The sequence below is a fragment of the Phoenix dactylifera genome, chromosome 2, assembly GCF_051530095.1.
Source record: "Phoenix dactylifera cultivar Ajwa chromosome 2, Ajwa_hap1_PhDact_Kaust_v1.1, whole genome shotgun sequence".
Taxonomy (NCBI): Eukaryota; Viridiplantae; Streptophyta; class Magnoliopsida; order Arecales; family Arecaceae; genus Phoenix; species Phoenix dactylifera.
Genome location: NC_143191.1, coordinates 58,765,235 through 58,780,952, shown reverse-complemented (window position 1 = coordinate 58,780,952; position 15,718 = coordinate 58,765,235). Strand labels below are relative to the sequence as shown.

The window sequence follows — 15,718 nt, the reverse complement described above, 5'->3', positions numbered from 1 at the left end:
TTAAAAGTTAAAAGAGAGCATTTATGCAGCCGTGCAATGTGTAACAAATTTCCACGCATCGAGAGCACGCAGCTGGGTCCTAGATTAACCGTGCACTCAAGACGCATCTAAACAAAGCTATGACCAGAGAGATTGAAGTACCATAACTGAGATTACTACAGCAAAAACATAAACTAAAAACAGTTCACCTAAAATGAAAACCTGCAACAGCTCCAGTCACGACAGCCTAACTGGTTTATTCATTCCAGAGCATCACAAATAACTGTTTCCTGCTTCATCTATCCTATCTCATGCTTTTTTAGCCTTGGCCTTTGGTGGCGACGGAAAGAGAACCCTGAAAACCCAAGCAGCCATAATGGCACCAAGGAAAGGGCATATCCAGTAGACATAAAATTGTTCCCAGGTATCGTGGCGATTGTTGATATATGCCCAGCCAAATGCCTGTTAACAGAAAATGATTTTGTCAAATTTGAAAAACAAAAATAAAAATAACAGCACTGGATAAAAAATTGAAAGTAACGTGCGCATAAGATGTATCAATTATGATGCTTGCCACGGCCCACAAAAGTCAGCAGGCATGATGATGGAATTGCTATTATAAAGAACCCAAATAGCTACTGAACTCCTCTAGATTTATACCAGAATAGTACAATTGCAGAAACTGAAAAATAAAAAAAATAAAAGTTAAAAAAATAAAGGGCTAATAATATATCTTCCATAAAATTGCTTCTCCAGGAAGTGCAAAGCACAATAAACTGTACATAGTAGATATGTCATTCAGTGCACCATAGGCTTCTGACAAGCATGCTCTCGTACAGATGGCATCTGGTGAGTTTGTTTATATGGCCATTGTGAAATCCACCTAAACATGACGTGCCTATTCACCATCACCAAGAAAGTTGCTTCCAATATTTACAAAAAGCCATCCAATCATTCTGTAGCTGCAAAAGTTTTGTTTCATTGGTATAATGCAAGGTCGGAGGAACCAGTACTGGAAACCGTACCGGTTTTTCGGCAGCACGAGTCGGTACGGACTGTACCGGAACCCAACCGATAGAAAAAAAATGCCGGAGCCGGAGAAGAGAAAAGAGAGAGCGGAGGAGGGAGGGAAAACGAGCAGCGGCAGACGCCGGCGGAGGGCCACGGATGCTGCGACTTGCGGCTAAAAAATTTGAAATTTTTTAAGTGAAGTCGGCAAATCGCTTGCCAACTTTACTTAAAAATTCCAAAAAATTTTAATTTAAAATTTTTAAGTGAAGTCGACAATCGCCTCGGCCTCGGCCTCGGCCTCCGCCGGCCCTCCGCTACCATCTGCCACCCCTCATTCACCCTCTCCCCACTCGCTCTCTTCCTCTTCTTCTCGAGCTCCGGCAGCGAGCCGTTTTTAATGGCCGAACCGTACCGGTGAGCTACTGGTATAGCTCGGAACGGGCGAAACCTACCTGTTCAGATCGGTTCCGCATTCCTTGGTATAATGTGGCACAATAAAGAGTCTTTGCAACTCTTTCTTTGCTTGTATAGGATAAGAGAACTGCATGACATGTACATGCAGAGGATGTAGATGCTATGAATAGAACTCTAATAAGAACATAGAGGATGCTTTGAAGCCTAAGAGACAATGAGCTACTTCGAAGATGATTACATAATATACAATGAAGACCAAATAAAAAGGCATTGGCCCTTGGTAGAGAGTCGGAGGACAACCTACGAAGTGCTGGGCTATAGTGGGGGAATAATCAATATTTGGAGAAGCCCAACCATGATAGGAGAAAATGGAAAATAATGACCCTGAATATCGACAAGAAATAGATGATTAGTGTAAGGTTGAAGCATTATAATCGGTATGATATCCAATAACCTACAATGATGCCTTCCCCGCCCGCCCTACTTGAGAGAGGACTAGGATTCAAACCCAAATGGCGGTATTCCTAGAAATTGTGTTGATAACCACATGTACTTGAGTCAAGCTTTGCAAAATAACATACAAGTATCCAAATGTTGCAAGTAAAAGCACTAGCACACAAATGCAACTTAAAAGCATCCAAATGTTGCACTAAGACTACTAAGTAAATGCATGATGGCAAGCAACTTGCTACTTCCGGCTAGAATTAGGCCTTGCCAGGTTGATTTTCTATGCAACCCATGCCTAGCCATCTTGGTTTTCTATGCAGCCCAAGTATGGCCAAGTTTGTTTTCTATGCAGCCCAAGCCTAGCCTGAAAAAATTTTGGGCTTCAGGCTGGCCGAGGCTCAAATTTTTTTTTTTCAAATATCCGGCTCGAGCCCGAACACAAGCTCAGCCCAAACCTAGGCCAAAGCTTGTCCTCCGAGCTCCAGCACAAGAAGAGAGAGAGAGAAGGGAAGAGAGAGTATAGGGAGAGAAGAGAGAGATGAGAGAGATTGAGAGGGAGAGAGGGAAGAGAGTTTGAGAGGGGAGAGGGGAGAAGGGAGAGAGGAGAGATAGATTGGAAGGGGGAGAGAGGAGAGAGAGAAAGACTGGGACAGAGAGCAGAGAGTGATCGAGAAGGACAAAGGAGATCAAGAGGCAGAGAGATCTAGAGGAACTAAGAGAGAGATCAAGAGCGAGAGCAGAAAGAAGAGAGAGTGGAGAGGAGAGAAAAATAGGTCAGGTGGGAGAGAGAGGAAAAGGGGGGGAGAGAGATCGGGAGGGAGAGAGAAGGGAGAGGAGAGAGATAGAGAGAGCAAAGAGGGGATAGAAAGATCAGGTGGAAGAGAGCAAAGAGGGATGGAGATCGAGGCAAAGAAAAGGAGAGAGTGGAGAAACGAAAGAGAGAGGATAGGGGATAGGGTGAGCAGGGGCAGACCTTGGACGGCAATGAGAGGAGAGAGCAGAGAGGGAGATAGAGATCGAGCCAGAGAGAGGAGAGAGGGAAGAGAGATCAAGAGGGAGAGAGGAGAAAGGAGAGCGAGAGTGGAGAAGAGAGAGAGCAAATAGGGTATAGAGATTGAAGAGATGAGCCTATTTCAGGCTCTAATTGGGCCTATTGTTGATCTCAAGCTTAAGGTTAGGCCAAACATTGACTTGAGCCCGATCTGAAATTTATTCAGACCCTATTTTTAAGCCCGAGCCCAATCAAACAGTCTTGGCCTAGCCTAAGGCCTAGCCCAATGGCCCTCAAGCCAGTCCAAGCCCATTTCCTACCATACTTCCTGCTCCTCATCTTTGATTTCCTTTTTTGCACATACTAAGAGAACTAACTAATCGCCTCTTTATCATTCTTCTCAAGATGTCCTGTCAATTTTCCAACAGCACCAAATAGGTCCCATAACATAAACCTCCAAAAGCACCGAATCGATCCCACCTATGACCGATCACAGAAGGACCATGAACAAAGTTTTTGGGAAAAAATCTACAATATATATGTACACTACTTTTTGATGAATTCCCAGAAAAAACCATATGCTAGAAAGAAGGTGCCTAATATCTCTAGATGGACATATATCATACGTTCCTTGTTTCGTAGAATAATGGAGTATGCAATTAAACATGCACCATCTCACCTATGGTATTCAAGCTACACAAAGCTACCGAAATATTTTGCAGCAAGAGCACCATAGCTTCACGATCATTAAAATCTTCTAATCTATCTCATCAACCATCATGTCCATTTGCATGATAGAAACAATAAATTGAATAATGGTCAGTCAGCATCATCAAGCAGTTCCAATTATAGAAGCAACTCAAGGACATTTTATCATGCCATTCGTTATAGCTATTATCTCCCTAACTTAAATGGAATCATAATGACATTTTTATTTCAACAGAAGAAGCTGGCAACATTTTTCTTTACCTCGGATTTTTAAGTAAAGATGCGCTGATAGAGCCTACTCAGAAACAAGACCAAATATCGTAAACTAATATGCAGAATACTCTTGCACTATAAGACTACTCGTAATTTAACTAATATTTTCATTACTCTTCCATATACAAATGGATACAATTGCACAATGAGGTGAGCATGCCCAAACAGGGAGTTGGCTTGCTTTTTCAACTTTGAGCTCAAAGCAGCTGCCCACATAATATGCATATATAAAAAGCTGAAGTATGCATTCTAACATGACCAAATACTATTTGCCAATTCATGCAAAATTAATACATCTTTAGAACACCATATAATTATATTCCCTCATACCAACCCATACTTGCCTAGATGATTACAACTCATAAGCAGCTAAAAATCTACATCAGTTTGCCATTATCTGCAATTTCTTATATAAAAGGAAGTTATCAATTCTGAAGTAAAGATCAGTGCTACTATCTGTTGAATTAAACATCATGCTATATACCGATCTATGCAGAGTATTCTAGCATCTCATGAATCCCTCTAATCACTGCATTCTCTACAATGATCACTTCATGAAACTTTTACATTTTCAAGCACAATCAGTGCAAGTTGTCTCGCTAGTACATATCCAGTACACCTTGCCTTAAACACAGTGTCTTTCCTCTATGATACTCTTCCTGTTAAATTACCTTTCTTTCATAATCCTTTTCAATAATTATTTGAGTGGGTTCATACCTTCAAAAGTATTCACATATTAAAATCTTTATTGCAGTTTAGACCTTGGAGCTTCACCATATAGCAATGACTCAATATGAATTGACTTTCCATCAAAATTTTGGATCCTTCACAATCCCCAGGTGCTTAGAAGGATCATCAAATTTTTTACATCACAGGCAGATATTATGTATTTAATCTCTCACGTTAGATTTGGAAACAAATTGTTCTGGAACACGCCATGCTTGAGCTTCTTGCAAAACATAACCTAGAAGGGTTCATTGTCAAGTCAAGACAAGAATCATGACACCACTTACAGGCAAGGGTGCCAACAGGTGTATATCCATAGCCAAATCCAAACTACATATGTTAGACCCCAACTCAATTTACACTCTATGCACGCATAAAATATTATGGCCATTAGTTGGGCTCTTTGGAACCCTATCTTGGTTGGGGGTTTAAACATTTGAGGTGTGGTTTTTTTTTTTTTTTTTTTTTTTGGTGGGGGGGGGGGGGGGGGGGGGGTGTTAATTCTGCTAACAATCTCCTCTCCATCTCTCCAACACAAGGATGCTCATCAAACCACCTCTGCCTCCATTCTGAAGAAAGGATGAAGAAACATAGGGAACTCCAAACGGGAAAGGGAGTTGAGAGATTTGTCTCAGTTAATGTGAGTAGATGAAATATAGATAGTAAATATATCAATGTTACATTAAAAATGGAGTTTTGAATTTCTGGAGTATCTAACAACTTCGTTCCCAAAATACATCTGAGTTCACTTATTTACCTTAATCAAGCCAACTTGCTGTTGATTGGTTAATCCAACTAGATTATTTTTTATTTCTTGTATTTAGCTCAATAAAGACAGAAACAGTAACTTAGCCACGATCCTCTAATATGAATACTCAAATATATTATTTAAAAATTAGAAGTAGATTCCTGCCCATCAATTTCTAATCCTAAACTGATCAGCCTTCTCCACACTCTTACAAAATACCATAATACCTCCTACTAAGAAAGGAAAGAGAATAATCATAACATCTAGCAACTATTGAAAATCTGATCTAGTTATTCTTTAAATGCATTCATATGCCCAACTGCTGCCACATATGCATACAGGTTTGCATGCTGATATGGGAGTTCATTGGTGACCGCACAAAGGATGTGAGTGAGATTCACAAGGTGCATACCCAATTACCACAAGCATGTCAATGTCTAGCTCTGAACATGTGATATGCCATATGTGATCATCCACTTTTCCTCTTTTACCACGTCTCTAGGGCTGCAACTTAGGTACAAGTTGGGGCGGGTTGACAGCTAACCCCAAAACGAAGCAACCTCCTAAACTCTCATATCCAACCCAATTCAGCTCAACTTTTGCTTGGGATTTAAACAACCCAAACTATAATACGCTATGTCAGATTGCCGTCAGGTTGGTTCTGTTTAGTCAAGTTAGGTCACGTTGAATCAAGATTTTGAGATTGAGGAAAGGCTTGAGAAAACTGTCTCAAGTTTATATTAGCTAGGTTGGAATTTTAGTAAAGAGGAAAAGGTGTGGATATCTTTTAACCCTCAACCAAGATAGATGGATGAATGGCATAAAAAGTAACACACAATTCTATAACTCAACGGGATTTAGGTTGGGTTGCAATAAGGTTTGGGATGGGTTTATGCTCAACCTGAACATAATCCAACTTGGAGTGAGGTTGGAATTTTTGAGCCTAAACCTAACCAAAGTTCATAGTCACTCAATCCAATCCAATCGAACAAGCAGGTTAGGGTTGTTGGTTTTGGGTTGGGCCCAACCTAAGTTGAGTGTCTCTTCCAATCCCAACAATCCCATTTCTCCCTCCTCCATGTTTGAACTATAACCCCTGAATCCTCTCACACGAACTCTTAGTATTGGCCCTCTTTCTTTCTCTATCTACTTTTCCCAACAAGGTTAATATATCTCTTGCATTAACTACAATTTCAATTATTTGCTGAATTGCAAAACAAAAGAGAAGTTATTTTGAAAAGCTATTTAAACTTCTCCTCTCCTTTTGACATGGTTGCTTGACTTTAAATCCAATGATATAATACAAGAGAGGATGACCAAAATGCCTAGGATATTCTAATATAACTTTAACAAGATGCCTAGGATCGCTAAAGCCCCTGGGAGAGGATATTTCATTGGCAACAATATCTTTTTTATTTTTTTTTTAAATATCTTTCTGTTATTCTATTATTGAAATAAGTTATCCTCTAGTTTTTCTTGAAAATAAATTGATCATTTTGTTGAGAAAAAGGAAGGTAGAAGCCCAACCAATTATTGGTTTGAGGGCAGATCAAACCCAAGTCTCTTGTACCAAAAAAAACAAATTTTAACAACTCTAACAGTTGACACCCAAATGAACTGATCATACAATAAGATAATTACAAATCTCTACTGAATATAACGGGAAAGCGTTCGAGTCCAGCATGTGCATGTTTGACTCCAGGGTCTTGCATGTTAAAGGTGTCCAAAAGGCATTATGACTCCACTGGAAGCAGGAAAGAATGCATTTCCTGAAAGATTATGGGGACACGGCGTCCCACACAGCTACATTTCCCAATTATGGCTTTTCTTCTTCCATACAAAGCATGTGCAGGATACTAGTTTACTTTGATTTCATAGTTTTTAGTGTAATAAACATCACACATGCTTGTAATGCAAGTTTATGCAATATAGTGCATGCATGCATGTATGTATACATATGTATTGGTATGTATCTATGTATGTATGTATATGACTGGTTTGGCTATGGAGTAATGGTACAGTATTTAATCAACTTACATCCAAACTCAACTTGATAAGGATTCAGATTTACATTTAGGATCCAGATATAATATAGTAGGTGGTAGATTATTGGCTAATTTTGCAGATCCAAACGTGAAAATTCAAATTCATATTGGGTTAGCATGCTATCAGCCCCCATTGCCACCTATGTTGGACCATATTTTTACCAACACTCCATTCTCGCTCCTAGATTCTAAGATTTTACCTGTAAACAAATAATGTCAAACCTACATATCTTGTGTTAGAGAAACAACATCACTTCTACCGAACCCTTAAAGAATTGTGGGTCTAGGTTATAATTTGAATAACTGTAAACCATTAAAAAAAATGAAAACTATCGCACCTAACTCTTTTAGTAGATTATAGTAGCATTCTCATCACAGAGACATACTATGTATACAATGGCATTGGAATGGAAATGAGTCTCGCATATAACAGCCTAAGCTTGGACAAGTGAATTCTGGACCACAATTCGGCCCAAGTAGAGCATGTAAACAAGTTTTAGAATGTATAGGTTGGACTTGGAAAATATTATGTCCAGCCAAATCCTAACACGACATGTTCTTAAGTAACCAAACTTTATTCATTTCAATTAGAGGCCAAAAAGCAACACTAAAATCCATAAAACATCTGAAGATTATATAAAAGTTTTGCTACATTATATAATAACTTCCAGTAACTAATCACTCATATAATTAAAAAAACAATTTACTAACAGCATTCATCACTAATTGTGTCTAATAACGAAGGTAACATGTGTTAGATATTAGTACCAATAAATATTTCAAAGGAATTAAATTCTGACTTTTGATGGTTGCTGGCTCCTTAGTCCTCAACAAATGCATCATTGTAAGTTATGCCATCAAAAAGACAAGATAATTCTGCCCCAAGGTATTTACTAGTTGTCGCTACTTCCGATATCCTCCATATATATTTTAAGAGGCCCTTGATAAACTACAAATGACCAAAAAAGAAAATTCTACTTTTCTGACAAAACAGCCAGTTCATAATCAGATGCCATTTTTTTCCGTGCAATCCATGCACCAACATTAGTATCAATTTTTAGAAAAAACATAAAATCAACAAAAATACAAGCTAGCTGTTGTCCATATGTGCATTATTGGTTATAATCACACTGCAAGTTCTTCCTTAAACCCTTGCTTTAATAGATGCTGGGGAGCTATAGACACAAGTATATCCAAAGCCATGAGTATCTTAAAACCAATCAGTGAGAGTGAAATTATAATATAAATTGTACTATACACTGATTTGTTTTGTGCCAAATGTCACAGGATAATCTGCAAAAGACAGCCTAGCTTCATAGGCTGAACATGAAACCCAAAAAAGTGGGAAGGAAAAAACAAATCAACAAATGCCGCTATTAGTTCAATGACATGCATGAAATGTTGGAATGTTCAGCTGATGGTTAAAAGTTTTAATTCTTCGCCCTGTATCATACGAATATTTCTTTTTTTTCCTTCTCCTTGTTTCCAGATAAAACTCCTCACTAGCTAAAGAGTCATCAGTTAACATTCACCTATATAAGGACCAACACAAGATGTGAAGGTTAGGAGGCAATATGCCGATTGCATTTATTAACACGAGATTACCAACCTCCCGCACCCCCTCCCCCCACACACACACAACAACAAACACTTACACATGCATACTTGCAAGCTTGCACACATGCACAGGTGAAAAAAAACAAAAAAAAAAAATCTAAATATGCTAAACCTCCTTCTTGGAGATTTGAAGAGGAAACATGCCAAGTTGTTAAATTGAGTGAAGACATAGACAGATTTCCTACCACTACCACAAAGCTATACCACAGCTTCTGAATCAAGGTAAGCAGAATTGTGCCAAACTAGCTGGTTCACGGCGTACCAGACCAGACCAGTCAATTATCGGCATGATTCAGCCGGTCGAAACAGGAGTTATGAAAGGCCCTATGAAACAGACGGGGATGGGGAGGAGGTCGAACTTGGGGATGATGGCGGTAGCTTCTTTTTTTTTTTTTCTTTTTCTCTATGGAGGCTATGCTATGCTAGGGTTTTTCCTTACGGATGGGAGAACGAAAATTATGGAAGATGGCTAATTAGGGTTCAATTGGGTATGGCCGAATAGGGATTGGGTGAGAGTGTGCTTGAGGGAATTGTGGACGGGATGGGATTGGATTGGACCCAATTTAGGATTGAGTTAGTGGCGTGATGAATTGGGTGGACTTGGCTAGGTTAAATGAGGTTGAATTGGGCTTGATGTGGTGTGATTAATTGAAGGAGGCGTGGCTAGCAGGGAAGAGTCCTAATGGGACTCAAACTCTCCCATTATGTGGCATGGGAATGAAATATGACATGAGAAAGGAATATGGCGTGAGGAAAAGGGAAGAGTCCTTTCACAAGGACTCTCAAATAAGGATGGCATGAGAAGGATTGTGGCATGAGAAAAAGGGAAGAGACCTTTCACAAGGACTCCCAAATAAAGATGGCGTGAGAAGGGCTATGGCATGAAGAAGAATAGAATAACTAAAGAGGATGGGTGGAAAAAATTCATTCAATCTTATTCTGAATTTTATTCTTCAACCCTTCCTTTATATGTAAGAGGTTGAAAAAATTAAGCAACTTACAACTAGAATTTTTGGGGACTCCTTTAACAAGGACTCCTACTTAACATGGACTCTTTTAAATCAAATCAATCATTTGACTCAATCAACTAACAGATTACCTAAGACTCCTAATCGACTAGGACTCTTAAATGACACTAACCCTTGAAAGAGTCAACAAACAAATAAAAGAAGGAAAACGTGACTTTTGAGTAGGCTTGTGCACACCCATGGAGAGCTTGACGCACGACCCTAGTTCCATCACTCCTAAATTTAGAATTTAGAATAAATCAACGAGTAAACAACTAAGACTCCAAATTAACTAGGACTCTCAAATCAATTAAGACTCTAAAATAACTAGGACTCTCAAATGGACTCAATGTAACTCGGCTCATGGACTCAATGTAACTCAACTCATAGACTCAACATAACTCGACTCATGGACTCCAAATAAACTAGGACTCTTCAACGCTACATGGACTCAATGTAATTGGCGTTAGAACCCTTAGACCCAATGTGTTTTGGTACTGGAACTTTTGGACCCAATGTGTTTTGGGCACGCCCACGCAAGGACTCGATTTCCACACGTGCCTCCTCTTGGGCTTCTACATCAATTTCTCCCGGCTGACAAAGAATTCGACTCTGTTGAGTTGGGGCTAATTTGAAGATTCCTAGCCCAAGTGAACTTGGGTTGCTGCCACTGTGCTGGACATGCGGTTGCGCTGAAATCCGCTATTTGGTGCACGCATGAGTGCAAGCGGTGCGCGCCAGGAGAGTCCCGGTTCGGGTGGACTCTGCTGATGGAGTGCTGGTGATCCGCTGTTGGTTCGGCACGCTCCAATTTTGGTAGCGCAACAGGAGGCGCGGACGCAGGTCTGGTGCGCACGGGACGCGGATTTGGTGCGCACTCCGAGAGACTGCGTTGCGCAGCAATTGCAACTGCTGCGCTTGGTTGCGGACTTGCGCACGGGCACTCATCGTAGCACCATGCGCAGGACGGCTAGGCGCTGCTTGTGCTCCTCTCGGCTTCTCCGAACAATCAGATTATCCTCCTTGAAATCAGATGGCATCTTCTCTGAATTTTTAGAACCGACTTCCTTAGCAATTGATGCAAACATGTCCTCAACTTCATGGCTGATCTACTCGAATCGCCTCATAGATAACATCCTTTGGATTACTAAATTTTCAGGCTTGAAATCAACAATCCAACTTGCTCGGTATGGCTTGGGATAGGGCTTCAATTTTAGCTTTATCTTATTCAGCAATTCGTTGGAAACGATGTTCGTCCCGCTCCTATTGTCAATGATGAGGTTCATTGCCTTATTGTTGTGTTCGACACGGATGTGGAAGATGGTGCGCAACCAATTCTCTCCATGTCCTCGTCTTGCTTGCAACCCAAAAAGACCCTGCGAATAACACAAACGGATAGATCGAATCCTTCGAGTTCTACCGCGGGGGCTTCTTCCTCGTTGCCTTTCTCCTCTTCTTCAATCTCAGCAAATTTACGAGAAACTTCAAATGTCTCCACGATCTCGTCTTTTTCGCAAACCAACGCAAGTTGCTAGTCTTTGTGGGGCAAACAACCGCAAGATGTCCTCGGCCGCCGCACTTGTAGCAATCGAATTGGCTTCCTTTTTGCAGCATAGGACCCTTTACCTTTTTGTTGGCTCTTGCTGCTCCACGTTTCGAATATGTACCCTATTTGCAGAAACTTTGGGTATTGTGAAAGAAAAAATGCCTCGAGGAAAGGAACGCCCTTGGTGTTGCGTTCTGAAGAGCGCCGCCCAACTTATGGATTGACAAGGCAAAGCTTTTGTATTTGTGCCTTTACAGCAGCAAGTTGATTGGCGATTTTAGCCAACTTCTCTTCTTATCGATCGTCATTGTAAGAATGGCCGCTTCTCGTATTCACGATGGTAGAGTACCCAAGTTGATGTCAATCGGCATTGTAGGGACGGCCGCTTCTTATACTCATGATGGTAGAGTATTCAAGTTGATGGTCAGTATTGTAGGGACGGCCACTTCTCGTACTCATGGTAGTAGAGTACTCAAGTTCATGCAGAAAATTCACTCTGATACCACTTGATGCAGACGGAAATGGAGAGGAGCACAAAAGGAGGCGTGCGTGGAGATTGAGTCCTTACTTGGGCGTGCCCAAAACACATTGGGTCCAAGAGTTCCAACGCCAAAACACATTGGGTCTAAGGGTTCCAACGCCAATTACACTAAGTCCATGTGGCATTGAAGAGTTCTGGTTTATTTAGAGTCCATGAGTCAAGTTACATTGAGTCCATGAGTCGAGTTACAGTGAATCTGTGAGTCAAGTTACATTGAGTCCATTTGAGAGTCCTAGTTATTTTGGAGTCTTAGTTGATTTGAGAGTCCTAGTTAATTTGGAGTCTTAGTTGTTTACTCGTTGACTTGATCCAAATTCTAAATTTAGGAGTGATGGAACTAGGGGCGTGCGTGAAGCTCTCCATGGGTGTGTGCAAGCTTACTCAAAAGTCACGTTTTTCTTCTTTTATTTGTTTATTGACTCCTTCAAAAATTAGTGTCAGTTAAGAGTCCTAGTTGATTGGGAGTCTTAGGTAATTTGTTAATTAATTGAGTCAAATGATTGATTTAATTTAAAAGAGTCCATGTTAAGTAGGAGTTCTTGTTAAAGGAGTCCTCAAAAATTCTAGTTGTAAGTTGCTTAGTTTTTCCAACCTCTTACTCTATATAAAAAGAAGGTTGAAGAATAAAATTCAGAATAAGATTGAATGAGTTTAGAAAAAAATATTGAGTGTTTCTCTTTCTCCTTGGAGTGTGACGCTCCATCTTCTTTTTCTTGGGGAGACGCCAAGTTTGGAAAGAGTTTGAGTGAAGTGGGACTCTTCATCCATCCTCACGCCCAACCTCTTTAAAGAGTTTGAGTAGAGATAAGACTCATCCATCCATCCTCTTGAGTTATCCTATTCTTCCTCACGCCACAACCCTTCTCACGCCATCCTTATTTGAGAGTCCTCGTGAAAGAAAGACTCTTTCCTTTTCTTCACGCCACAATCCTTCCCACGCCATCCTTATTTGAGAGTCCTTGTGAAAGGACTCTTTCCATTTCCTCACGCCACAACCCTTCTCACGCTATCCTTATTTGAGAGTCCTTGTGGAAGGACTTTTTCCTTTTTCTCATGCTATATTCCTTTCTCATGCCATATTTCATTCCCACGCCAGTACGCAATATAATGGAAGAGTTTGAGTCGCATTAGGACTCTTCCCTACTAGCCACGCCACCTTCAATTAATCACACCACATCAAGCCCAATTGGACCTCATTCAACCTAGCCAAGTCCACCCAATTTATCACACCACTAACTCAATCCTAAATTGGATCCAATCCAATCCCATCCCGTCCACAATTCCCTCAAGCACACTCTCACCCAATCCCCATTCGGCCACACCCAATTGAACCCCAATTAGTCATCTTCCATCATTTTCTTCCTCCCATCCGCAAAAAAAAACCCAAGCATAGCATAGCCGCCATAAAGGGGAAAAAAAAAAGAAGAAGCTACCGCCATCATCCCCAAGTTCGACCTCCTGCGCATCCCCGTCTGTGTCACCCTATTTGAAAATCTTGGTTCCCACCAAGCCTATTTGAAACCCTTAGTCTCCATCGAACCTGTTCGAAGCTCTCGATCTATGTGGACAACAATAATGTACAATGAAAATGTCGTCCTGGCCAAATGAGACTCTCTCTCAATCTCCGTCACCGAATCTAGAGATCTCGAAGCCCTTGCTTCCCCTCTCTCCCTTTCCTGCCTGCTCCTCCGGCCTATCCCCTCACAAAGCTATCGTTGGATGCCTCGGCCTCTTTCTCTCAGGTGAGTTTGGAGGCTTCCACCTCTCTCTCTCCTCCCCTCTCTCTCTCCTCTCTCTCCTCCTAGTTTCGGTAGGCCACAAATTGGTATGGTACGTACCAATTGCTAACTAATACAACTTTTATTACCGATTCAGCAAACATTGTTCTACATAGTAAGTACAATAGCACCAAAGTAATTTGTGAATATCTGAAATGATAATAATTACGAGTGAATGATCCGAGCAACTCGTGAGCTACTCAAGCTCGACTAAAGTCCAAGCTCAATTCAACTCGACTATTATCGAGCTCGAGTAGCTCCGGCATTTTTCGAGTCTAGCTTGGGTAGCAAAATACCCGAACCGAAAGCTCGCGAACTTAATTGAGTATATATATTTTTAATAATATTATATTTTATTTATAATATATACTACTAATTTAATATTCTAAAATATAATTATATATATATTAATCTAATCTAACTTCTCACTTTTAATCATTTTTTTAATTATGACTAAGGCTCAAATTTGAGCTCGGTTGATATTCGAGTCAAGTCAAGTCGACTTTGAATATTGTTTTTTTTTAATTGAGTTAAGTTCGAGCTTTGATAGTAAAACTCAATCAACCTCGAGTTTCGACCCCAAGTATTCTTAATTGAGTCAAGCTTGAGCCTCTAGCTATTCGACTTGGCTCGGCTCAGCCCCTAAGAATGATGAGAAAAAGAGGAGGAGGAGGATGACAGCAGAAATGCTGAATAAGGGAAGAAGCAGCTCACATTGGCAGGGTTCATGGATGGCCCTGTATAACCAGCACCTGCAAGAACGAGTGCCACAGTCGTCCCAGCAAGCAACCACGTCTTCACGAATGCGCTTCTGGGACCCTTGATCACTATCCAGAGGACAGCGAAGGTGATGCAAAAGGTCAGGACCCCTTCCGCAGCTGCCCCTGTGTGTAAGTCCACTTTCAATGAAGGGCCGCCCAACTTGTGCTTGTACTGAGGAGGCATCAATTCCGCGATAGCCAACGCACCACCCACCGCCCCGGCCGCCTGTTGCCAGGAAGCATCATATCAATCAGATGGTCCATCTCGCCAGATCCACGGAGAAACGAACGGGGAGAAAGGAGGGAGGAAGGTAGAGAGAGGGAGCGAGCGAGAGGAGAAAAACAAAGGAGGGCGGAGAGACCGACCTGGGCTGGGAAGCGGAGAGCCATGGAGACAAGGTTGTCCCCCCCAAAACCAGCGGCGTAGAAGGCGGCCGTCCCGGTAGGGTTAAAGCTGGCCCCGCCGATGGCGTCGCAGATGGGATTGAAGACGAGCAGGAGGAGGAAGATGAGGGTGGTGGTGATGACGAGGGAGTAGGCGACGCCCTGGACCTGGAGGGCCGACGCGATGATGGCGGTCAGGGCACCCACACTGGAGACGCAGAACACCCACAGAAACGTGACCACGGCATCGCCCACGGCCGCCTTTATCGCGCCCATTGCCCCGGCCTTTCTTTCCTTCTCTCGCCCTCTCTCTCTTTCTCTTTCCCTTCCCCCTGAGACTCGGTGGAAGGGAGGACCGGATGGTGTGGATGGAGACGCCGGCCTCGCTCCACTGCTACAAAATATCTGAATTTTCCCCGAACCGACGAATGTGACAGGGTCAAGTCCCGCGATTTTATTGTAAATTAGTCTTTCAAGTTTTAAATTTTACAACTTATTATTTACGTGCCTCTTAGGTCAACCGGATAAGAATTGAATATTTTATTTTTTGAATTCTTTGAACTCCTTCCAAACACGTTTTTTTTTTATTTTGCAGCTTGTTTGATTTGTGGAAAAATAAGAGAAAAAAAAATATGGCCAATAAAAAAATAAAAAATATTCTATTTGGTTGGAATTTTTTAAAAAATAAAAAAATAGTATGTTCATAAGAATAATTTTTTTATGTTTTATGACAAAAATTATG

The 15,718-nt window shown here is 41.2% G+C and overlaps 1 protein-coding gene across 1 annotated transcript; it reads right to left on the bottom strand.

The window, feature by feature from the left end:
- SIP1A (small and basic intrinsic protein 1A) lies at positions 1 to 15,413 on the bottom strand. Its single transcript, XM_008814031.6, has 3 exons — positions 14,959 to 15,413; positions 14,546 to 14,818; positions 1 to 441 (listed from the first exon to the last, which is right to left on the bottom strand). The coding sequence occupies exons 1-3, from the start codon at positions 15,250 to 15,252 to the stop codon at positions 289 to 291; spliced, it is 720 nt and encodes a 239-aa protein (XP_008812253.1). The 5' UTR covers positions 15,253 to 15,413; the 3' UTR covers positions 1 to 288.
- Between the last annotated feature and the right edge of the window lie 305 nt (positions 15,414 to 15,718).

Coding starts and splice junctions, on each gene's coding strand:
- SIP1A (XM_008814031.6), bottom strand. CDS start 15,252: ATGGGCGCGATAAAGGCGGCCGTGGGCGATGCCGTGGTCACGTTTCTG. Junction 14,819..14,958: donor CTCTCCGCTTCCCAGCCCAG/GTCGGTCTCTCC, acceptor TCCTGGCAACAG/GCGGCCGGGGCGGTGGGTGG. Junction 442..14,545: donor CATCCATGAACCCTGCCAAT/GTGAGCTGCTTC, acceptor TTCTGTTAACAG/GCATTTGGCTGGGCATATAT.